The sequence below is a fragment of the Chelonia mydas genome, chromosome 1, assembly GCF_015237465.2.
Source record: "Chelonia mydas isolate rCheMyd1 chromosome 1, rCheMyd1.pri.v2, whole genome shotgun sequence".
NCBI classification, from domain to species: Eukaryota; Metazoa; Chordata; order Testudines; family Cheloniidae; genus Chelonia; species Chelonia mydas.
In genome coordinates this window covers 301,825,330-301,845,257 of record NC_057849.1, presented here as the reverse complement: position 1 = coordinate 301,845,257, position 19,928 = coordinate 301,825,330, and the positions used below count along the sequence as shown (strand labels likewise).

At 40.3% G+C, this 19,928-nt stretch overlaps 1 protein-coding gene across 3 annotated transcripts in view; it reads left to right on the top strand.

Annotated features, from left to right (window-relative positions):
• The window catches only part of ASZ1 (ankyrin repeat, SAM and basic leucine zipper domain containing 1), a 107,975-nt gene extending 90,264 nt beyond the window's left edge, over positions 1-17,711 (top strand). For 2 of the 3 annotated variants that reach the window (XM_043549945.1, XM_043549949.1), the window contains 5 exons: positions 446-502; positions 6,366-6,478; positions 13,288-13,393; positions 14,233-14,346; positions 17,238-17,640. In XM_043549945.1, the coding sequence (XP_043405880.1) occupies positions 446-502; positions 6,366-6,478; positions 13,288-13,393; positions 14,233-14,346; positions 17,238-17,390 (543 nt within the window). In that variant the 3' untranslated portion in view covers positions 17,391-17,640. Of the gene's footprint in view, positions 1-445; positions 503-6,365; positions 6,479-13,287; positions 13,394-14,232; positions 14,347-17,237 lie in introns of all 3 variants that reach the window. The other variant, XM_037888920.2, reaches the window with a different exon arrangement.
• The last annotated feature ends 2,217 nt before the right edge of the window (positions 17,712-19,928 follow it).

Below are 19,928 nucleotides of genomic sequence, written 5' to 3'. Positions count from 1 at the left end.
GGCTGCTCCCTAATTATGACAGACAACCCCCACCCACCCCTTTTCCAGATCACTCAAGCACTGGTCCTGCAAAAGCTACCCAGGCAGATTCCCCCACCACACAGCCCCCCACCTCCCACCGTAGTGGCTGTCGGGGGTCCCCCATGGCCTCACCGGCAAGTCAGAGCAGGGGAGGGAGGGAGTCCCTCTGTGGTCCCATAGGCCAGTTAGAGCGAGGGTTTATTGATTATTACTATAGTTTTTTAGCAGACTAAAGATTAAAACTTCCTAGGAATTGAGGCTTAGTTATATGCATTAGATATATTTTGTATTATGAATACATTTGAGAAATTTTACAATGCTCCTTTGCTAATTGATCTGTATAGCTACATTTCTAACTTTTTTTCTTCATAGTCTTTCGTCTGAATTTCCATATTTGCTAAGTGAAAATTTTTGTTTCCTACAGGAAAAAGATATAGCTTTAAGACAGCTTCTGACCATGAGAAAAGATGATTTTACACAGGTCAGTTTAATGTTTTAGAACTCTTTCTAATTTATTTTCACTTCATTTATATTCCTTTGTTTGTTTGTATGTCTTTATGAAAATTTTTAGAGGGAAAAATAAAGGGATCAATAACTTTTTCTCTCAGAAATCGTGAAGAACTCTTATTTGCTTTCAAGATCTTGGCATCTAAATGTAGACTGCCCTTTGTATACAATTTTAAAGATTAATCTGTGGGGTATATTACCAGGCAGGTCCTAGAGTTTGAGACCAGTCTAATGTAATTATTGAGCTGTTACCATTCCTTCATTTTAGCTTACATTTTATTAATTAGAACTGCCATATGATGACTGAAAGTTTGTTATCTAAGTAGTGTAATATCTTGTTGATTATTCCTTTGATAATTTCGCTAGCCATAAATCAGTGCTGTTTTTTTAAAGAATGGTAAAAGTAGTGTGTATGTGTGGGTGTTAATGCTTTATTTTTTAAGCCAACTAGCTAAATACATAAGCTTATTTGTCTTTTTAAAGTGTGATTGTTAACTGCTACTCCAGATTTGTAAACTCAGCATGGGATCTGAGTTGGAGTCTAGGTTATTTTCTACTTGTGCACTATCACCAGTTATAAAAGTAGTGTGGGCCAAATTGTGCCCTCAGTTATACTTGTGGGATCGTGCTGTTTCAGTGGGCATGCAAGAAGTCTAACTTAAACCCCCATTATAAAAATGGGGAAAATAAGGTTTTTCAGAAATAATTGACTTGTCCAAAGTCAGAGTCAGGGAAAAAACCAGGAGTGGAACCAAGGTCTCTTGACTCCCAGGGCTCATCTACTTTTTAAGTTACAACTGAGTTGGAGTACTCAGTGTCTACGTGATTGTTTCCTGACCCAATTACAACATACAGCACAGTGCCAGTTTGTAGTTTAGGTTGTTCTTCAACCAAGCACTTGTAGTGCTTGCAGTCTAATAAGCATAATACACGAAGGCAGTTAAGATGAAGTCTATAAAATAGAATTGTATGTAACCAGGCTAGGGGTCAGCCATGTAGTAACTAGACCAGTGTAGTCTGGTGCCCTGTCATCATGGTTCTACAAGTGTCAGCCATCTTGAATTGTTAATTGATTACACTTCTTGAAATTGATATTTTACAGTAGATATTAGTCTAGTTCTTTTGGTGCTCCCTGTGTGTATTTCACTGTGGGTATGTTTGTGCTCCATGTGCTTGTGACCAGAGAATTCTTGCAAGTAGTGTCTATTGGTCTGCACCTGTGCCCCTGCTCTTGTGCTCTGCACTGAGGGCATAAAGGGCAGGGCAGACTGACCACAGTTACAGTTCCTTCTTACCACCGCATGGCCTGAGTCAGAATCCTCCAGTGTCCAGAACTGATCCTTTCTCTTCTTCCTGTAAATAATAAAAAGTTTTATATTATTCATACCTCATTGTTAGTTAGTGTTACGATAGTTCTAGTTAGCTAGAATTAGAATCCCAGCGCAGGACTCAGATCATGCCCAGGATTCTGGGTTTCAAAAACTGTTTCTTGCCTGCTCTTCATTTTGGTCAGTGACTATCTTCAGCGCTGCCTGTACTGCCTTGGGGAGGCGCATATCTCCTCTATGTGAGGTGTCTGCCACTCCTTCCCCAGCTGAAAGTGTCAGGCATGAGAGCTTAGACTTCGGAAACACCTTATGGAGCAGACAATGAGGTCCCAGTCAGACCCAGGCCTGTACGTTGGCCAGGGTCGTCAAGGAGCATGCTCGTATTTCTGTGTCTGACTTCAGAATGGAAAGGGGCAGAGAGGAGGACCTTTTGCTGGGCTCTTTCATGAGAGTAAAGGGACACTCTCGTAAACACAAAATAGATCCCCTCCTAAACCCTCCCGACCTTGTACAAATCAGGTGAGCCTTCACGCCTAAGCTATAAGGAGTTAGGTCCTCCTAAGCCACATGGGCATGTGCAAAAGACTCCTTTGATACTCGCCTCTGCATTGACACTGACTGCAGTGCCACCTATAATGAAACTCGGATGCAGATCCAAATTTTTATATCCATGCCGGGCTCTATTTTTAGGGTCCCTGGGTTGGAACCTGGAGTAGTGGGCAGGCCTGGGTTCCCCACCATGAAGTGGTAAACCCCGAGGATGGGGAGGGGACAAGACTTACTTAAGCCCTGAAAAGGGGACAGGGCTCATTTGGAAGCCCAAGTGAAGGGCTGAATTTAAAGGGCCCAGAGCCAGGGCCGAAGACCCTGATGGATTCTTTGCTACCCCAAAAGAGGTTAATTTTGACTGTGTCCTGCCAGAGGGCTGAGCCACTGAAGACCCATCAAGTGATGTTCACAACCTACAGGGGTGAAAGGAGCAGGGAAAAGGCCTGCAGTACCACACACAGTAGCAGGAGGAGCTCAAGAAATGAATGCCCCTCTGTTATAAACCCTTTCACATGCTACCTAGAATCCACCCATTTCATCAGGGAATCTTATCAACCCTCTCCTCCGAGGGGTCAGTCTGAAACACCTGAGCCCATAGAAAAAGAGGGGTAAAATAAGTTGGATCTTCAGGTTCTGACAGGGATATTGTCCTTTTCACCTGATAATCTTCAACCTCTATTTCTCCTGGATGATCGTAACAGCTCCTGAAACTGCTTACAGAGAGTGGCAGAAGAGCTCCAGATCCCCTTAGAAGAGGACTAGGACCCTCAGCATAAGCGCCTGGATATCCTAAAAGCTCCAGCTGGCTTGCTTTCCTTGTAAATGAAGCCATACTAGAGTCAGTAAATGCTGTGTGGTAAATTCCAGGCCAACTGTGCCCCTGCCCTGAAGAGGGCGGAGAAGTGATACTTTGTGCTGCTTAAGAGAAGAGAATTCTTTTTCACCCACCCTGCCCCAAACTCCTTGGTGGTCTGTGCAGCCACTGAAAGATCCAGGAAACAACACCTAAGGGTCTCCCCTAAAGATGAGACCAAGTGTCTCAACCTTATGGGAAAGATGGTCATAACATTTACCAGCCTGCATTTTAGGATCTCAAATTATCAAGCTCTTCTCGCCAAATATGATCTCCGTAACTATTCTAAGTTCCTTGACTTTAAGGACAAGTTGCTTCAGGAAGACAGGATTCAATGTCAAGCCTTTATTGATGAGATAAACTAGCAACCAGAGCTTCTTTACAAGCCACAGTTGATACAGCATTGAGATCCATGGTGACTGCCACTGTGATGCAGCAGTAATTGTGGCTACTTTCTTCCCCAGGGATGTGCAAAACACGATTGAGGACTTCCGTTTTCATGAGACTGATCTTTTCAACAAAAAGAAAAACAAGTCTTTGCACTCACTGAACAAGACTAAGGTAGCCCTCTGCTCCCTTAGTGTATATACACCTGCCCCAAAGAGAAAATAGCATAAACAGCACTACAAACCAAGGCTCTTACCTCACCCATTTTATCAGCAGCGGCCTTACAAGCCACCCTGCAAACAATAAAAAATGCAGAGTCCAGTGTATCTGGTGTCTTCCACTTCATCCACAGCTACCCAACTTCACTCTCTAACCAAGACAGATTTTTGACATGATGCCAGAGAAGTACGAGCCAATATCAATGCCAGCTCCATCTGATTCTGAGACCCCATTTAGGGTGACACCTAGCAAAATTTCCCCAAAACTGGGCAGTAGTAACAGACAAATGGATGCTAGTTAACATCCATTCTAGCTATACCATCGAGTTTCTCCCCCACCATACTTCCTTCCCCATCTCTTTTCACAGACCGCTGTCATGAGGGAATTCTCCTTGAGGAGGTACAGTCTCTTCTCCAACAGGGAGCAATATGTCAGGCACCTCCTCAACATCATGAAAAAGAGTTTTATTCAGAGTATTTTCTAATCCCCAAGAAGAAAGCAGGCTGGCGACCCATTCTCGATTGCATCAACTGAATGATTTTATTAAAAAAAACAAAATTCTGCATGATTACATTAGCATCAACAATACCATCCCTTAAAAAAGGCACATGGTTCATGGCTCTCCGTATGAAAGATGCATACTTCATGAGGAAATTCACCCTGCTCACGGTCGATTCTTCAAGTCTGTGGTGGGTCTCCACCACCGTCAATACAGAGTGCTTCCATTTGAGTTCACTACAGCTCCCAGTGTCTTCACAAAAGTGTTCTCAGTAGTAGCAGCTCAGCTCAGATCGCTACACCATCTTCCCATTTTTGGATGATTGACTTCAAACCAGCAGGTTTCGCCTGGAAGTCTTAACATCAACTTTGTCACTGTTCCACCTTCTAACTTTCCTGAGAATCTATGTAAATATGGAAAAGTCTGCCCTGACTCTGTCATAGACCATAGAATTTAAAGGAATGACATTGGATTCAATCAAGGTGAGGGCCTACTTCCCCATAAATAGATTTTGTGCCGTTGTTGCTTTCATGTACCTGATTGCACACAGCCCTCAAATATCAGTTCAGATGTGTCTTACTCTCCTGGGCCGTATGGTGTCATGTTACATGACACCAGACTCCACCATTGTCTGCAAGGTTGGCTCTGGTCAGTAGGTATTCTGAGCAAACACAGCATGAATACCATAGTTACAATTTCCACTGAAGTGAGTGCATCTCTGGTGTAGTGGAGGGACCCTGGATACATATGTGCGGGAATTCCCTTTCTGTCCCCCACACCCAACAAGACAACAATTACGAACTCCTCCCTGATGGTCCGTGGAGCCCACATGGTCAATCACACAGCACAAGGCATTTAGACACCTTGGGAAGCCAGAATACACATAAATCTTCTGGAAGTAAGAGCAGTACAAGAAGCTTGCAAAGCATTACTACCATTCATACAATCCCAGCACATCCTGATAATGTTGGACAATATAACTACCGTTTTCTATATAAACAAGCAGGACGGGGCACACGCTGTCACTCTCTGTATAGAAGCCGTCAATTTATATGTCTCATAAGTAGATAGTTATTGCCCAGATATATTTAGATACTTTATGCCAACTGAAATTCTTTTATAAAATTATTTTATTATTTTCCAAATATCCAGAGGTATTTAGGTCATACATGGACCACATGGAAATTCCAAATGATTAGCATGTGGTCTATAAAATAATAGTAGACACTTACAAATTTGGATATGCTTTTTGGTGTCATTATGTTAATTTGTTTTTTTTTCTTGGGGGGGCAAGACTATGATAAACATATAGGTGGTTGTTTACAATTGTACTCTAAACAGTCTTGTGATCTTTGTCATTTTCAATGTACTTTTAATTAACAAGATAAGATGGTTTGGGTTAGGTCAGTAGTTGGATTAGATCTCTCAGGAACACCTAGGTTCTACAGGAAATGGTGCTGATGATTCATTAGGTGACTTTCTTCCTGTTGAGTTAATACTGAAGCAGTATGATGATATGGAGTGTTTTACTGCTGGAGGTGCCTCAAATGGCACCTAAAACAGAGGCCCTAGGTATTTGTGATCATTGAAAATCCTATGGCAGTTTTTACAAATATCCCATTTTGGCCAAGTGCCAATGTGAGTAATTACATTCTGTCTACCTGTGTTTCCTGTGCAATTTCAATTAGGCATTCTTCACTTGCAGTCTAATTATATAGCGGTGCTGTGCACTATTAAACAGTTGCCAGGTTTCACCTTCAGTAGTGTTTGTCTATATTGTAGAGTTAGTTGAAGTGATCCCAAGTGTACTTTTCTGGAACGTTTTTAAGTCTGTAAAGTGTTTGGGATCCTCTGTAATGAAAGGTTCTATGCTGCTATATGTATAAATAATTATATTTTGTGTACTTCTAAAATTTAAAAAACTAGCTTTTTAGCTTTTTTAATTCTATTGTCTGTTTTAAACATTACACAATTATGTATTTAAAATAACTTTTTAATTTAGATTGGGATTACAAATACCAGAGACCAGCAGAAAATCCTAGATGCTGTTAAAGAGCTACAGGTGGAAGAAGTAAAATTTGGAGAGTTGCCTGAAGTGATGAACTTAGAATTCAGGTAAAATGCCATCTTTCAGTTACATAAATATATATTGAAAATATGGTTGCACTGTTTACTAAAGAATAAAGATGTAATTATTTGAAACAGAGTATCACGTTACCTGTGCTAGTAGCAGGATTGAGCCTTAAATTATGAAAGTTGGTGGCCAACACTGAGCAAGTGGTCCAGAGGAACACCAGTGTAATAATTCAGATCATGTAGTTGCCTATTATAGGGATCTGTGTTACCTGAGGGCTAAGTTGCTGTTACTTTCTGTGATGATGTTGCCATCACTTTGATTGAATGTGTGAGATCCTCCTCACCTCTCTGGATGCAGTATTTTTTTCTCTCTCTTCCTCTGTCTTGTGTGCGGGAAGGCTTTCCCAGTTGTTCTCCTGCTTCACAGGAAACAGCTACATCTGGCATCTCTGACTGAGATGTCAGTTTTCTTTCTGCCTCAGTGAGCTCCAGAATAAAATGGAGCAGGGGAAAACAAATAAAAGACTGAAGAAAATTTTTTTCCCTGTTCCATTTTATTCTTCTATATATATTTTTCTTCTATATTTATATAATTTATACCTATATATAGCTAGAATAGGAGCTGGAAAAAACCCTACTCCATTCCACCCCACAGCTTTCATCAGCATAGCTCCTCTGCACTTCCTGCTTCTCCCTCCCACTTCAGCCCTGTGCAGAACTATCACAGCCAGGGCTGAGAGCCAGGTCAGAAAAGTGCCTGAACAGCCTCACTCTAATTCAGCAGTAGCTCAAGGACGAGTATGATGGCTCCCAAATCTACCCCCAAAGGTCAAGAACACTTGCACTTTTAGTCTGTTAGGACCGTCACTAAAACAATAGTTGTAATTGCAGTGGCCCTCAGGGAGGGAAGTGGTCTGCATAATTCCCTACCTGAATGACAGACTGGTTTGGGCCAAACTATTCCAAAGAGACTTGGGAGACATAAAGACTCTGACAACATTCAGTGAATTTGGCATGTGTCAAATTAGTAAAACAGCTCTTTATCTCTAAGATGCTATGCCATCTCAGAGCAGTCATAAAACAAGATAGAGAACAAGTCATTTTTCCCCTGAGGGAGCCCTTAAGATGGAGGCAAGCTGTGGTGTGAATATACCCTGCACTAGTCTGCCAAGGACTAAGTTTTCCCTGTGAACCCTGCTGATGCTCATTAACAGTTTGTTAACGTGCTTTGATCTAGTCCTGTTTGAAACAGAACTAATCAAAGTGCATTCTTCTTCCTGTTGGACACAGAGCTCGCCAAGCCAATTGACAGCAGCCTCCTCAGCTAAGTGTAGAGCCCTCAGAACACCATCAAATCTGGTCAGAGGGCAGTCATCAGTGGTGGGTGACATTGTCTGTCTTTGGCCACAGCTGCATGTGGGATCTTCTCGTTGGCTGCAGGTATGAAGGCTGGCTGCACATTGACCCTAGCCCATACAAAATCAGTTCAGAAAGACCCATGAGCAGTGTGGCAAATCAATCCAGGTACACGCGAGGTCAGGTCACTTATAAGAGACTGGTTTCTGCCATCATCTGCAGACTGTTCTTCATGCTGCATCAACATCACAGAGAAATCTGGGGAGGGCTAATGTCTTTGGAAGTTGCTCTTCATTGACCACTCACATGAAGAACTGCACTAATCATGGGTGAGCACAAGTCCCGAAGTGCTTCAGGAACTCTAGCAATATGTTGTCATAGCCAGCAACAGTGCCACTCCTAATGCCACTCAGAATTTTGTCTAGCTTGGTGGCTGTGAACAGCTCACTATATTGCCAAGTGGCATCTCTCAGATGGAACCTCTGCCATTCATCATGAATTTGTCTGACATGCTTCTCATTTGGGGCCTTTGATACATACAGCAGATGGCTGGCAACTTGGATTGGCATGACAGGTGAGTGGCTTAGGGGTGGTGATTGCTGAGCTGTGCTGAGACAATGAATCAAATTTCAGCGTTTCTGATTTGAACGAGAATTCTAGATTCTGAGTCATCACTTCCTATCCTGCCTGTCTAGTCATCCAGTGACTCAGTTATGTGGTCAGCAATATATGGATCATCAGAGGATTCATACTGACTGAGCAGTTTAGCACATTCATCATCAATGCATGGCATGTAGACTGGATGGCAGCTGCGCAGTGTGGATGCACAGGCATCTTCGAAGATGGCTCCTCAACACTCACTGAAAGCTTCATTGACCAGGATGATGTGTGATGGTATGGAGACAACACCTTTTTCTAGAGCATCTCAATGTAATATAAAATGGATCAGTGTTCTTGTCACGCATCCTGTGTGTATCTGGTTCATAATGGGGAAATTGATGATCCAATCAGCAGACCGCATTCAAAATCCTTTCTAGGGCTGAATCTGAGTCACTTGTCAGACAACATTCCTGATACAATTCTGTCCCCCAACATTGGAGCCATCAGGCTAGTCCTGAGAATACTGCAGGTCAACACTGAGGGGTTCTGTACAGCCAAATGCAGCGTTTTCTGCAATGAGAGCGCATTAATGAACTGTTAATGTACGTCAGCATGCGCCACAGAGTATGTATATTTTTGTACTAAATGCCACAGAATACTGACTCTTCTTTAGTGGGACAAGCATTCAAGCATACACAGAAGAAGAGCTTGAATACTTCTCTCTCTTACCAATAGAACTTGGTCCAATAAAAGATATTACCTCACCCACCTTCTCTCCCTGGGGCCAGCATAGCTACAACAACACTACAGACAATCTTCTTCAAAGGTTAATTTAAGGAGCATGGGTTTAACAGAATTAAGTTCAATTAGGCTTCATGCATTTTATTATAAAAGCAAATAGTGCTGCCAAAGAGATACTGTATTTTTTTTAAATAAATTTATTTGGGCAGATTATCCTTAAAATATAAATTATGAAGAATTGAGTGGAAAATTAAAAAATCAACAGTCTACTGGCTATCTAGAAAAGGAGTCTAAAATATAGACAACCTGTTTCCCAGTACAGATTTTTAATTAAATAACATGCTAAATACGTGAAATGCACAAAATGTATGTTATTAGATCAATTGTTGTACCTATAAACCTTATTGTAGCTTTCTGTGTTTTCATGAGTTATAAGAAATAATAAAGCTTAATGTCACTTTCCATGTGTTCATGAATTACAAGAAACAAAGCACTAATTCAGGGTCATGAGGTATACAAAATATGACACAAATTCAATTATTAGAAGTGTTGCGCTTTTTAAATAAAACTGTTAGACACATGTATTCTAGGAATCTGACCTTGTGGTTAAATCACAGGCTATGTTTACATGCTGTTATATAAAGATTTTGCTTCCCATTTGTTCAAAGTCATTCTAAAAGGAGGAATATTAGTCATTAAGTCATAGAAAAACTAACATAGTTGAAAATGTTGAACTGATTGATTATAAACTCCCACAGGGTCTCTTGCACTGTTTAGCAACTCATTGTTTTAACTTTTTTCTTTTGCATGCTAAAGAAATATGATACCTTTATTTTTCTGAAAATCTGCACTCATGTTGGAGGTGCAAGGGAAAGTGTCAGTGCAACAGCTATCTCTGTATGCAACATGACTTAATTAAATTTTTAAGGGGTTTTCTACTAGGTTCTGAAATTCAGTCCAATAATCATTCCCAATATTTGAATAATTTTAACAGCTACAGTAATGGTAAGTGTTTTACTTGGTTTTATGCCTTTGTCATATTTTGTTTTAGGCATGATGGAAAGAGACTCTCAACAAAATAATTAGTATTCATTTGTGGCAAAGCACAAAGAATGTCATCATTGATTCCAGCCATTTATAAAGTTTATCTTCTGGGTGGAAAGAAGTCTCTATGATAGACTTGCTTGACAGGTGCTCAACATGCATGAGAGAGAGAAACTTTCAAACTGCTCTCTGGTTAGGATCGTTTTATTTAGTCCAAAATTTTTAGGGAACGTGCCCTATATATTTTTTACCCCTTCATATAATTTGTTAGCTAGGCTTAATAGATCTTTTAGAGAAAGGGTTTTGTTCAGATCCCGAGAGGTTCCTGTGATAGAGAAATGGCAGCATTGGATCATCGTATGCCTCCATGTTCGGCCTGTATGGCATTCCCCCAAGATGCAGAAGTGAGCAGCGGTTGTTCTACTGTAGACTGAGACTTTGGGGTCTTGGGGGTTGGGTACTTATGGATCATTCTTTGGATAGACTTCCTAAAAAGATCCAAGCTTTCTGATCTACATCTGAGGCTCCTTGGTTTTGTTGTATGCTGCAAGTGGGAAGAAAAGAAAACAAGTCAGATGGGGACAGAGTAAGGGGCTGGAGGTTCTAAGAAGAAAAAGTGATGTGAGCATTCACATCGGTGCTCTTGGAGACCTTAATGCAACCACCCTTCAGTACCATCTTCTCACTTGTATTTGAACAGTAAGTGAAAGTTTCCTTCAGATTGGAAAGCTTCAGGTCTTTCCCTAGGTCACTTAGAGAAATTCAGTACATAAGGTGTGCCAGATCCAGGGCTAGAGCAGCACAGTTGGAAACCCCCCACTCCTCTATCCACCACATTTTAGATTGGATATCTCACTTTACCCTATGTTCAGCTTCCTAATGCTGATCAGAATCCCCATAGAAAATTAGGGTTGGAAGAAACCTCAGGAGGCCATCTTGTCCAACTCCCTGCTTAAAGCAGGACCAACCCAAACTAAATCATCCCAGCCAAGGCTTTGTCAAGCTGGGCCTTAAAAACCTCTAAGGATGGAGATTCCACCACCTCCCTAGGTAACCCATTTCAGTGCTTCACCACCCTCCTAATGAAATAGTTTTTCCTAATATCCAACCTAGACCTTCCCCAGTGCAACTTGAGACCATTGCTCCTTGTTCTGTCATCTGCCCCCACTGACAACAGCCTAGCTCCATCCTCTTTGGAACCCACGTTCAGGTAGTTGACGGCTACTATCAAATCCCCCCTCACTCTTCTCTTCTGCAGACTAAATAACCCTAGTTCCTTCAGCCTCTCCTCATAAGTCATGTGCCCCAGCCCCCTAATCATTTTTGTTGCCCTCCGCTGGACTATCTCCAATTTGTCCACATCCTTTCTGTAGTGGGAGGCCCAAAACAGGACACATTACTCCAGATGTGGCCTCACCGGTGCCAAACAGAGGGGAATAATCACTTCCCTCGATCTGCTGGCAATGCTCCTACTAATGCAACTCAATATGCCGTTAGCCCTCTTGGCAACAAGGGCATACTGTTAACTCATATCCAGCTTCTTGTCCACTGTAATCTCCTTTTCTGCAGAACTGCCACTTAGCCAATCGGTCCCAAACTTATAGCAGTGCATGGGATTCTTCCGTCGTAAGTGCAGGACTCTGCACTTGTCCTTGTTGAACCTCATCAGATTTCTTTTGGCCCAATCCTCCAATTTGTCTAGGTCACTCTGGACCTTTTCCCTACCCTCCAACGTATCTACCTCTCCTCCCTGCTTAGTGTCATCTGCAAACTTGCTAAGGGTGCAATCCATCCCATCATCCAGATCCTTAATGAGGATGTTGAATAAAACTGACCCCTGGGGCACGCCGCATGATCAAGCCGTTGATCACTACCTGTTGATCCCGACGATCTAGCCAGCTTTCTATCCACCTTATACTCCATTCATCCAATCCATACTTCTTTAACTTGATGGCAAGAATACTGTGGGAGACCGTATTAAAAGCTTTGCTAAAGTCAAGGTATGTCACATCCACAGCTTTCCCCATATCCACAGAGCCAGTTATCTCATCATAGAAGGCAATCAGGTTGATCAGGCATGACTTGCCCTTGGTGAATCCATGTTGACTGTTCCTAATCACCTTCCTCTCCTCCAAGTGCTTCAAAATTGATTCCTTGAGAACCTGCTCCATGATTTTTCCGGGAACAGAGGTAAGGCTGACTAGTCTGTAGTTCCCCGGATTCTACTTCTTCCATTTTTTAAAGATGGGCACTATATTTGCTATTTTCCAATTGTCCAGGACCTGATTGCCATGAGTTTTCAAAGATAATGGCCAGTGGCTTTGCAATCGCATCAGCCAACTTCCTCAGCACACTCAGATGCATTGCATCCGGCCCCATGGACTTGTGCATGTCCAGCTTTTCTAAATAGTTCTTAACCTGTTCCCTCACCACTGAGGATTGCTCACCTCCTCCCCATACTATGCTGCCCAGTGCAGCAGTCTGGGAGCTGACCTTGGCGAAGACCGAGGCAAAAAAAGCATTGAGTACTTCAGCTTTTTCCACATCATCTGTCTCTAGTTGCCTCCCCCATTCAGTAAGAGTCCCACACTCCAATGTACCAATCAGATATCAACTTCTCCATGTCATCCTTGATTATACAAGCTGTAGACCAGGAATATTTCATACATCAACATAAAATGGGCCTGAGACTTCCAGTACTTGATCTTGTAAAATTACTGGTTGCAGGTTTTATCATTGTGCACAAAAGACCATAATGTTGTAAATTCATGTGCATAATAGGGAACACTTAATATTTTTCATGTAGCAAATAAGAGGTCTTCCCACTGGTACGTGTAAGAGACGGGGTAAAGAAGGAAAGCAAAAATAAATGGAAATTAAACTGAGCATTGCTAAAGATTTAGGGGTTTTTGAACTGTTCAGACTTTCAAACTTGTTTTTAATAGCTACAGTGTTCTAGATGATATTTTTATGAGAAAATAGATAAGCTTATTGAATTTTAGTACATGTAGAGTTCTGTGGGAAGTTGTGCATTTGTAATAATAAAATAATATTACTTTGTTTCTTAAATAAATTGCATATCTTATTATCTTATTTTGTTTTTATAGTGGCGATGAGTTCCTCACTTTTCTTCTGAAACTGAATAGACAGTGTGGTCATCTTACAACTGCTGTGCAAAATATAGTTAGCCAGTTACCCACAAACTCTCACAAGGTATTCAACAAAGGAAAATGAAGACTGATTTGGGACAGGGTGGGAGGATTATTAGTTTAGCTACTAATAAATGAGAAAATGAACAGTAATGGACGTCCATTTACAACTTTCTCCTTTATCATACAGTTTATCATACAGTTTATGTAAACTAGATAGCATTCTTGCCAGTAGTACCTTGAAATACCACTTTAAGTTACATTTTAAAAAAATCTTAAGTCAATCAAATTTTTAAGAAGAAAAAAATTCTGTTCCTCTCTGCTTGTGCTAATAAGAGTTTAAATATTTAAATGAAAAGTTCCAGAAAGGGCAGGGGAAGGCTGAAACACAACAGTGTGTGCCATGTCACACACAAACCATGTGGAAATGTAGGGTGTTGTGTTTTAAAAATAACCTGTTTGTGTTTTAATTTTATCACAACAATATTTAAAATATAAAAACATTTTAAAAGTAGAGAATATTTTGTAATGTTAGACTGTCTTCATTGTTTTCCTTGCTTTGTTTACACCTCTGGAGAAGCATAGAAATATATACTGCTTGTCTAAATAGTCTGATTATCTTGAGGTTGCATAATGTTTTCGGGATGTTTGGGGGCCTTCAGGCAATATTGCCTACCAGTTGACCTATGTGAGGTAAGATGACATTTTGAATGACTGGTTTGATCTATTAAAATATGTAAGTGATCTAAGTTGAACTATGTACTATGCCAGTCTCTCCATTGATTTCATACTATACAGAATATAAGCACTTTACAGAAATTGTTGTTCATATTTTAATAGCAATTATATAAAGATCAGAAGCTTTTTACCAGATTTTAAATAACATTGTAAAACTTCTAATAGATAGTACTCGAATGGGGTCCACCCCAGAGCTTCACTAAAGTTTGTGAGGACTTGGTTTGCAATGTTGAAGATTTGGGTGAAGAAGTTAGCAAACTAAAGGACCTCATGCAAAAGGTGGGTATGTGTCTTAATGAATATACTAAATAAAATGCCATAAACAGATTTCTTGTAAACAAATTCTGTACATACTGCCCCATCAGCTAAGTGGTAGCATATCAGACTGCCACAGAAAGGATCTTTAAAACTGTAGTTTGAACACCTGCAAAGGGAAGGAGTTGCAAGAGATGTGGAGATAGAGTGACTATTTTCCCAAAGAGCAAATGGGACACTGCATGGGACTGGACCCAAGGCCCCGCGGGCCCGAGCTCCTTCCTCCCCGCCCCCCACCCCGACCCTCCCACGTGGTGGCAGGCAGGGCTTGGGTGAGCACGATGCACATACTAGATAGGGCGACCATATTTCCCAAAGACTAAGGCTGGTATCTCACTGCTTGCCCAAGCCCCCCCCGCTGGAGCCTTGCGTCCCCCCACGCAGGGCTGGCATCAATACTCCACACACCCCACACACCCATTCCTCCACACCCTGCTTTTTTAACAAAACTGGGCATTTGTCCCGTTTGCTCTTGCCAACTGATCAAGAGCAAACAGGACAAATGCCCACTTTTGCAAGGAAAAAAAAGTTGGTACAGCTGGGACAGGGCTTAAAAAAGGGACTGTCCTGACCAAAACGGGACACATGGTCACCCTATGTGGAAGCAGCAGGGAATTGGGGTTGAGAGCTGGGGTAACTGTTGCTTTGCATCACTCAGCAGTGAATCATCTGGACAATTCTGAAACAGTGCTGACAGGTTCTATAGGAAGCTACAGCCATTCCTTTTGTACTGAAAGGCAGAGATGAGTGAAACCTTGGGAAGAGGAAAGGTTGCTAAAAATGGGGGAATATCCTTATGCTCCTTAAGAACTATTGCACTATAAACGCCATTCTGTGAACACATCATTAAGGTATTGTATGGAAATATTGACTCATGAGGAAGATGTTAGGGTTTTATGTGATGGAATAGGAGGCAATCCAGATATGTCTGTAGAGGTGTCAAAAGAAAAGGGTGGGAGAGGTCAATGCTAGATGTTAGCACTACATCACTCACTCTCAAACCAACATAATGACAAGCTCTTGTCAGACAAGATCACTTTAAGTAATAGGCTGGTAAAAGGAATGAGTGTTGAGATTCAGTAAATGGAGCATCAGTGTCAGAAAGGAATCTGTTGCTGAATGAAGTCATGTGGAAGTCAGACAGTGAATATAATACTATTAATGCTCTCTCGTTGTTTAGGTAAATTTAAATGAATGTTAACAGCCTTCGCTTTATAAAACATTTAGAACCAGATATGTGAGAGTAGGTTTAAAGCTGCCACAAAGAACTCTATGGCAGTTGCAGGACTACATTTGTATATGCAGTAATTGAATACATGTGCAAAAAGGTGATTGCACACCCAACTGACCAGTTATAGTTGATGTCTAAGGTTGATGTACCAAGTCTTAGAGCCTGAGTCAGCTGACTCAGACTCATGGGGCTTGGGCTGCAAGGCTATAAAACTGCAGTGTAGGCATGCAGGTTTGGAGTGAAGCCCAAGATCTGAGACTCCAACATCTGCACTGCAATTTTATAGCCCCACAGCCCTAGACCCACGAGCCCAAGTCAACTGACCCAGGCCAGCCGTGGCCGTGCTGTGGGTCTTTTATCACAGTGTAGACATACCCTAAAGGGCAAGTTGCACTTTCAAGTGAAAAATAGTACTGCATGTGCATCAAGTTCAGGCATTCTCTCACTGGAACGTTTGGCGATGTTCTGTAAACATTTGGCGCTTTTAATATTTTATAAACTATTATTCCTCTTACAGTACAATTATAATCATTACACCATATCATCTGCTCATTTAGTATCGTTCCGAATAACATTGAAATAGCTTTAACATTTAAACATACTTTTTTGCTCTACATTTTGATTGGCCATTGTTGAATTGGCATAAGCAATGGTTCTCAACCTATTTACCAGAGTGGGCCGCATATGCAGCGCTCTCTGTGTCATGTGGGCTGCGTCAACACAATATGTATTCTACCTGTATGACCCTGAGGATGTCACATGGGTCACAGGCTGAGAACCACTGGCATAGAGAGCTCAAATGAAATAACATTTAGTGTGAAAATTAGTTATTTCTAAAACATCTAAGTTAAAATTCATTTTTTAAATCTAGTAAATATAATTAGTATATAAAATTTCAAATTTTTGTGCCAGATTTCATTAAATACACAGTTAACAGCTATAATATATAATTACTTTGTGAAAGTGTACAAGTGGCTATTAGCCAGTTTTATAATAATTTACTATCTGGGGGCAAAACTCACATTGACCTAAATGGAGCCAGAATTTCACCTTCTGTCTTTACGAGGGTAGAGTTATTATTTGTGGGCCCAATCTTGTAAGGTGCGTAGCACCCTACAAACATAGGATCTCACCTATATGCTCACTATAGCTCTGCTGTTACAGGGAAGTCATTGAAAGCCTCTTTTTGACTAAATATATTTTTACAAATCATGACTCTTGTGATTAAATAGCAAAGGCCCTAATCAAATATTGGACATTGTTAGTGTTTTTATAACAGGGTTGTTTTGCTGTTATAATGGTTCAAGATGTTTTCTAACAATTGTTAGTTTTGACTAGCCTTTAAGGAATTTTGTTTATTTACAAAAAGGTGCTGGTATTCATGCTTCTACTATTTTTATAGTATCGCTCTGTGGAATAGATAAGATAAAGACCCACTCCTACTCCCATTGAAATCTGTATAAGTTTTGCCATTGATTTTAATGGAAGCAAGATCAGGCCCAGGCTTTAACGAGAGTAAAATAACATGAATATCTACATTTATGTACTGTCTGAAATGCCTTCGTGTACTTAAGAAGTTCTCATACACTAACTATTTTGAATTATATATTTACATGAACTTCAGCTTCAAAATGAACAGAAGAATGACCCCACTCGTGTGCGACCCCTGGAAAAAACACCTACCTGGAAAAGTAGATTAATAAAAAGGGCAGCAGTAACCCTGTTTGGATTTGGATTTCTCTTTCTTATCACCAAATTAACCTTAAGGAAAGCCTGATTTTATGCATACTTCTAACAAACTTTTGTTCTCAAATATGATTCTGTTCAATGTATGGAACTACAAACCAATTTATAGGAAGAAAATATATTTGAAGAAGTACATTAAATTCTTCTTAGCTTCATTTCTGAAGAGTTTAAATTTTGTAATATTATAAATAATTTAGAAACAAAATAAAGGTTACAAATTCAGTGCAACCAATCATATTTATTTGTGTTTAAAAGTTTTCTTTACAAAATGGGTATGGCTTGTAAGTATAAACCTTTTCAAAGTTTTGTTTTTATATTTCATTTTTGTAAGAAATAAAAACATAATTCTTATTGCTTAGTACTTATTGCTAGTTTCTTTGCCCATTTATCTGTCATTTATGAATGTGGAACATCTTCAGTAGTTTGTCTGCTATATTGTTTATTAGTTATATATTTGCAACAATAGAGAAATTTAGTTTTGGAGGGCATTTTATCAAAACGTTTAAGACAACTTAAGTAGACTTCCCTGAAGACATTCTGTATTTTATCATGCAGTATAGTTTCACATCAAAAAATATTTTCCTGTGGTTACTATGCCTTTATTTCTTATTTGTTTACCACCACCAACAATATTGTAGGGATCTTGTCAAGCGTTTAATCATGAAGCATCAATTTGATTTTCCTACCCCACCTCAGTGAGTACTTTCATATCCAGTGCTACAAAACAGTAGATATCATTTAAATATTTAACGTTTGAATGGCACACTTTAGTTTTAGTAAAACTTTTTTGTAGTTCAATATTGTAAAGCTTGAATAGATCATAAACACAACAAACTGTTGAGCAAGGTTGAGATGACTAGAACCAGATCAAGCTACCATGTTCACACAGGGATCAAAACCATGTTATGTAGAACTGTGTAAATCTATATATAGATTACAAACCGTATAAATAGGGATGTTGGTTACAAGGTTCTAGCACAGCTATCCAGATTATTGTAGACAAGGATTTTTCTCCTTGAACTGTGCTATCCAGACCATGGCTAAACTGATCTCTTGCCCCAGGTAGATACATCAATATTAGCATATTCAACACCACTTGTTAACAACATTTACAGATTTACTGGTGCTCAAAAGGATTTAAATGGTAGGGATTCAGAAAAGTTTGCTGCATGTTTCTACATGCCCATAGCTCTTTACTACAACAGCTCCATATGTATGATCGAGAACTCTGCATAGAATCTTCCTCAATGTGTGCGTTTTAGTGTCTTCAGTGAGTGTTTCTACCCGTTCTCCATCCTGGTTACAAAAACCTTTATTTCCTCATAAGTGGTTGGTGTTATAAATATTAACATACACAGTTGATTCCTGTAGTAATTTACATCTTGTAATTCTTTCCATACCTTCTTGTTACAAATGGGGAGCATTCTCCCCTAATGGGATGGGGTTAAGGAGACAGCCTAGAAAACTTCAGAGTCCTAGATTCTGTGTGAAATCGAACTCTAGCCCTTTGGGTTTCAGGGTTGTAGTGCAGAGACCGGTCGTTCCCTGTCCCTATTGCCCCATCCTCTCCAAGGAGAGTACAAGGCAAGTTAAGGAAATTAATGCTGCTTTGAGCATTATTCTTTATCCTCAGCTCCTTTGCAGATTACTGCTTTGAAACTACGTTAGGTAGTAGGTTTACTTCAGTATACTTAATTGCTCCTCCTATTGTCCTAGACTCCTTTTCAACTTACAGAACTCCAGCCATGTGGCTTATGAGGAGGAAGGGAAAGCCTATAGCACAACTCTTCCATATGCACAGCCACTCACCAGCTTTAGTTTCCCTCTGCCACCAAAAATGGAGGAGTGCATCCAGCTGTAGCCCAGTGATTTGAACCAGCAAGCCTTGAAGAAGGAATTTTGTGGGATCTAGCTGTTACAATTACCACTTTTATCTTACAAGCAGTTTCTCTTGCACCAATACCATTTCTATGACATCACCTAGCAGTCACCAAAAAACCTTTGAATAGAAATGGGAAACAGTGTTATGTATGCAATATTTATTTTCTTTGCTGCTGAAAAGAAGGTCATCACTAAAACTGTTCTCCAACTAGCTTGCAACATCGAAATGCCAAAGTTCTTCACATCTCTGATTTACCCATTTACAGATTATCATCCTCTTAAATATAGATGGAGTTTTGAAATTTGCAGTAGCTGCATCTGTTTGAATGTTTTTCTTTTGTTTTTAGTGTTTAGAGTCTCATATTTCATGGTATTTGCACACACATACTTCGGAACTTAAGATGTTAGAATACTTTTCAAAGAGTAATTAATCTCATGAATACTCCCTGAGAGAGGTTGTTTTACTTTACAGAAGGACAACTGAGGCACAGAGAGGTTACGTGACACAATCCAAACTGTCTGTGATAGAGCCAGGTACAAAGCTCAGAACTCCTCACTCACATTTTAGTGGTGCAACCGCTATACCATTTCCTTTCATTTATATTTCATTGCCATCTCAGACACTAACTAAAAGAAGACTTTCCCCCCCAAAATTTTGTGGAAGAAAATTAACTTCTCAATTGAAACC